Raw genomic sequence first — 4,803 nt, forward strand, 5'->3', positions numbered from 1 at the left:
ATTATGTAGTTTTCGAGACAAACTCATTGACCCATGTTTCATGAGTAGTAGTACACAAGAACCCATCTCTCATGATAATGAATGGTCTACTTAGCACTCATTGCATCTAGTTGATGCTCATAGAGGTGAAGCATTGGGCCTTCTCAGGAAATCACCTGAAGGGAGACCTCCTGGGAATAAGCTTAATGATTACGTATTCTTAGAGACAAATTTAATGTTGTAATAAGTTGGGCGAGGGTAAGATTTAACTGTTATTTGAACTTGATTTTCTTAAAATGTTTCATCAACACGGTACTTGAACAACGATTTTGATTTTCAATTAAGTTATTGGCATTAAAAAAAATCCACTAGTTGTTGTGAGTGGACTATGTGTACATTTATGTGAGTATTTGTTATGTATATAATTGACATACTAGAACATCTTATCACTATTGTAGAACAAGAAGGAACATTTATATAGGAACATTTTGAATAGAGGACTTACCAAAAATTAATTTGACATCAAAATGTTTGCTTGCTTCCAACTAAAGTTGGTTGTATGAAGATGCTCAATGTAAAGTTTGTCATTTTAGAACTGATGATCTCCCCTTAATATATACAAACACCACCAGCCTTTGAGCATAAAAAATCACATAACGGAAAAAAAAAAAAGTAGTAAAGTACAACCAACAAAATTAGATCTATGCCTTAGAGAACATATGTAATACTAGGGGAAGAGCACCAATAGATAACATAGTTCCAAGAACCGTAACCTTATTGTTATGTTGACCCCCCAATAGCCTTCATAGTGAAAACACCATTAATAAATTTGTTTTGTACCAATAGCCGATCTTTTTTTGTAATTAATTGGCCCATTTGTGAACAACTATTGGAACATTTGTCCCATTTGTGCACCACTATTGGAACCTTTGTGCATCGCTATTTGGACATTTGTCAACAAGTACTAGCAATTTTGAGTTGACGGTTACTGGAACATCTTTAGTTAGGTATCAGGCGACACTTTGAAATGTGTACTTTTTTACCTTTGTGCGCATAACTGATTCCAGAGGATGCATCGTTACTACCCAGAAGCCAGATCAATAGCTATAAGCAGTTAAGTCGCATACGAAGATGACTAAAAAAAACCAAAATACGACGTACCCTTTAGGATCTGTGGGTGCACGAAGTTAGCTATAACGACTACTGGTGCTCTTCCCTATGAAAATACCCTAGAACAAATGTGATATAATGAACAAATTTAAGTTACATATTTTCCTTCATCAGATCTTTAGAATCAATGTCACATCAAACACATTTCCACACATCTTCCATAGAACTACATATACTTTTCTTTGCAATTACTCTCTTAACATTTAATATTTCAATCCTCACTCTAAATTAATTAATCTAACGTCATTTTTACTTATGTGTGCGTCTTGTTGTATTAGACTAGACTTGTATAGGAATAGGTAATTATGGCCATACAAACGTTATCATCCCAAAATTCAATAGTTTCGATTCTCTTAGTCAAAAGACACGCCTCTTATGCCTTATAAATATATTTGGAAAAGGAAAAGAAAAGCAAACTAACTCGTACTCTGCTGTTATGCCTCCTTTTATCTGCGCTTGTGAGAAAAATATTTAGGCTGTTTCGAAATTTCAATTCAGTCCACTAAATCAGTTGAGAGGTTTTAAAAGGTGTGGAAAGTATTCACATTCACTGAAAAGCAACTCTTTACAGTTAAAATCCATACAAGGTCTGCAACAGGAATTATGTTCTACATATTCTCTTTATTTTCTCTTTTGCAATTTTTCCTAGACTTGTGATTGGGATAGTTAGCAGATTCAACACACTTTAACATGCAACTGATTATCATTTCCAATGCAGAAGGATGGAATCCCAGCAGTTACAAAGAGAATTTCCTGCCTCTGAGGTATGAATACTATACCATCTTGTTATTCTTATAAAGTGGTTTTGGGTTTGGATCATTTGCGTTGGGCTTGGAGTTTATTTCATTAACACTTTTGGTTTGGTAGGTTGCAAACGAATTTGTGAACCAGTATTACTGTGTTCTAAACAACTGTCCAGATAAGCTATACGAGTTCTACAAAGATTGCAGCACTATCACCCGCCCTGAACCCAATGGTCAATTGTTGCATGTAACAACCCTAGAAGTAAGTCAAATATTGCACTAGATTCAGTGTAAAACAGTTTCAAATCATACAAATTCATTTTTGAAATACAATATTACCATATGGCATGCAACTACAAGATACCTTCGAAGTTTAATTTTTATGCATGGTTTAAGTTTACATTTCTTTATTCAATCAAATTTGCAGACATAATGTTGTTCTTGTTTTGAATGGTTGTTACCAACAGGCTATTAAAAACAATGTAGTGTCTTCGCTCAATGAGGGAAATGCGGTTAAAATAGGAACTGTGGATTCACAAGAAGCTTATAATGAATCTTATATCATATTGGTAACTGGGATCATATTAGGGCACGAGAATGTCGAAAGAAAATTTGCCCAGTCTTTCTTTTTAGCACCACAGGAGAGAGGCTATTTTGTTCTAAACGATGCATTTCGGTATTTGGAAGAATCCCAGTATTCAGAAGACAAAACTTATATGTCGGCTAATGCTGTTTGTGATGAGCCTTTGCAGGAAGGTAAAATGGTCTCTTCTTCTATCTTTCAGTATTTTTCGATGTAGAATCTTCTTTAATCGCAGCCTTTCTGTGTCTTAGCAGAGATAGTTCCTGCAAAAGAAATTCAAAGATTTGAATCACAACCTTCGAAATTGGAAAATAAACATGCTACTGAAACTGTTGAGAATGAACAACAGCTTAAGGATATTGAGAAAACTATTTCACCACCAGAAGAAACAACAAAAATGAGTTTTCTAGCAGTCGTAAGTGTAAACATTTTGAATGCACGTCGAGCACTTCAAAGCCCTTTCATACATTGAGCGTTTGTAGAATATGATGTTACTGATATTTTTTTCTTTGAATGTTCAGCTTTTGAAAGAGAACCCACATCCTATTCAAAGGCCAACCGTTGTGGTGAAATTTCCAATAAATACCGGACTGAAAGCAAATGTACCATCACAAGTACATACAACATCACAATCCTTGAACTCTAATTCTGGAAAAGCCCCAGGTTACCATAATCTTCCCTTCACCATTTTTTAATTGTATCTTTCAGGTTCTTAATTTCTCACTAACCTTGAAATCCCATATAACTTACAGTCAATGAGAACTCAATCCATTTAAGAAATTTGCCATGGAATTCTACAATTACTTTGCTTGAAGAAGAGTTTAAAAAATATGGTTCTATAAAGCCTGGTGGAATTCAAATCAGAGCCAACAAGGTATGTTTTTGAAAACAAATCTCGCTTGTTTTCTGCTCTTTTCCTTCTGTAATGTTTAAATACTGTAATGCAGGAAAAAAACTTTTGCTATGGTTTCATTGAGTTCCAATCATCAACTTCTGTGGAGAGTGCTGTAAAGGTACTTAATTTGTATCGAATTATTTAGTGTTATTAGATATTGTATTTATCTTTATTTTCATAAAACTTGTATTTATATTTTGTAAGCAGGCATCTCCTATTGTCATCTCTGGGCGTCGCGTATATGTTGAAAAGAAAAGGTTGGCTGGTTTCAGAGGTATTTCGCAAAGCCTTAATTAAGTTATTATCTATTCATATAATGTAATATAGTCTTCAAATATAATTGTTTTTCTCTGCTCCTACTGATTGATTTCTACCATGGAAAGACAATATTCCAAATGGCGTAAAGAGAGGAGGCGATCGTCAAGGACGCAATGGCTATGCAAGAAATTTCTAACTTGTATTTCCGAGAGCTTCAAATGTACAGAAGAAGTACATGTTTTTTATTCATACTTGGTCTAATCTAAAGCAGTTTACCCCGTAGAGGCATAACCAGTATGAACAAAGGCAAAGGCATAGGCATGGGAGAGCATAGACAATAATAGAGTCACCTTGCCCAGATTGAGATAGAGACCCCGCAAGGGCGGATGGAAACTCTGCAGCTGGTCATGAATTTGGAACCACGCTGCAACTGGAAGGGATCCTGAGCAAGGTGCTGGCTCCGAAGCTGGTTTTACTGGGTCTCGAAAACCAATCGCTTCTGATGGTGATTTGAAATTTCGAAGAATCATCAATGTAAATGTAATTAGAACTCTGTATGGTTTGTTAAAGAGTTCTATTTTTGTTATCTATATATAAAATTTTGTTATATCTTATACAATGAAGGTTTGAAATATGTCAAATGTATAATCTACATCATATGTCATGAATATTATAAAAGGTATAATCTACATCATATGTAATTAGAACTCTGTATAGTTTGTTAAAGAGTTCCATTAGATTCTCTCCTCCACACCTTGTTTTACCTTTTATATTATTCTATTTTCATAATATTCTATGTTTTATATCTTATTCAAAGATATTAAAGGTTTTAAGGATATTTTATTGGTGATATTAGATGGGTCAAATGTGAAAAATAGAGAATTGAATGGACCATATCATGACTACCAACTTTCATAAGATATATTAGATGAGAAAATATTCGAATCATATACTAAAATCTGTTAATGAATGTTTACTTGAATAAATAAAACTTTAACAGTTTCTTATAATACAAGGAATAAAATTGGTCATTTGTTGAGATTAAAAATTAGAAAAGGATCCGAAAGGAAGTTTATTGTGGTGTATGTAAATAACGAAAAATTGAAACTTGGTATGATACTATAAGCATGGAAATAGACCTTTGTATACAAATGAAATGATAGATTCCTAGGATT

General features: G+C 33.8%; 1 protein-coding gene across 1 annotated transcript; it reads left to right on the forward strand.

Annotated features, from left to right (window-relative positions):
• The first annotated feature begins 1,871 nt into the window (after window positions 1–1,871).
• LOC131862577 (nuclear transport factor 2-like) lies at window positions 1,872–3,824 on the forward strand. The gene is made up of 9 exons (XM_059215059.1): window positions 1,872–1,913; window positions 2,017–2,154; window positions 2,360–2,648; window positions 2,730–2,890; window positions 2,997–3,138; window positions 3,228–3,349; window positions 3,423–3,488; window positions 3,578–3,644; window positions 3,754–3,824. Exons 1-9 carry the CDS (start codon window positions 1,872–1,874, stop codon window positions 3,822–3,824), a joined length of 1,098 nt encoding a protein of 365 aa, XP_059071042.1.
• Window positions 3,825–4,803: the final 979 nt, after the last annotated feature.

This window comes from Cryptomeria japonica, unplaced genomic scaffold (assembly GCF_030272615.1).
Source record: "Cryptomeria japonica unplaced genomic scaffold, Sugi_1.0 HiC_scaffold_48, whole genome shotgun sequence".
NCBI lineage: Eukaryota > Viridiplantae > Streptophyta > Pinopsida > Cupressales > Cupressaceae > Cryptomeria > Cryptomeria japonica.

What these genes read in the sequence shown, in the direction of transcription:
- LOC131862577 (XM_059215059.1), top strand. Translation starts at nt 1,872, where the DNA reads ATGGAATCCCAGCAGTTACAAAGAGAATTTCCTGCCTCTGAG. An exon ending in TGCATGTAACAACCCTAGAA is followed by an intron (nt 2,155 to 2,359) that starts GTAAGTCAAATA and finishes TGTTACCAACAG; the next exon opens with GCTATTAAAAACAATGTAGT. An exon ending in AAGGTTGGCTGGTTTCAGAG is followed by an intron (nt 3,645 to 3,753) that starts GTATTTCGCAAA and finishes TACCATGGAAAG; the next exon opens with ACAATATTCCAAATGGCGTA.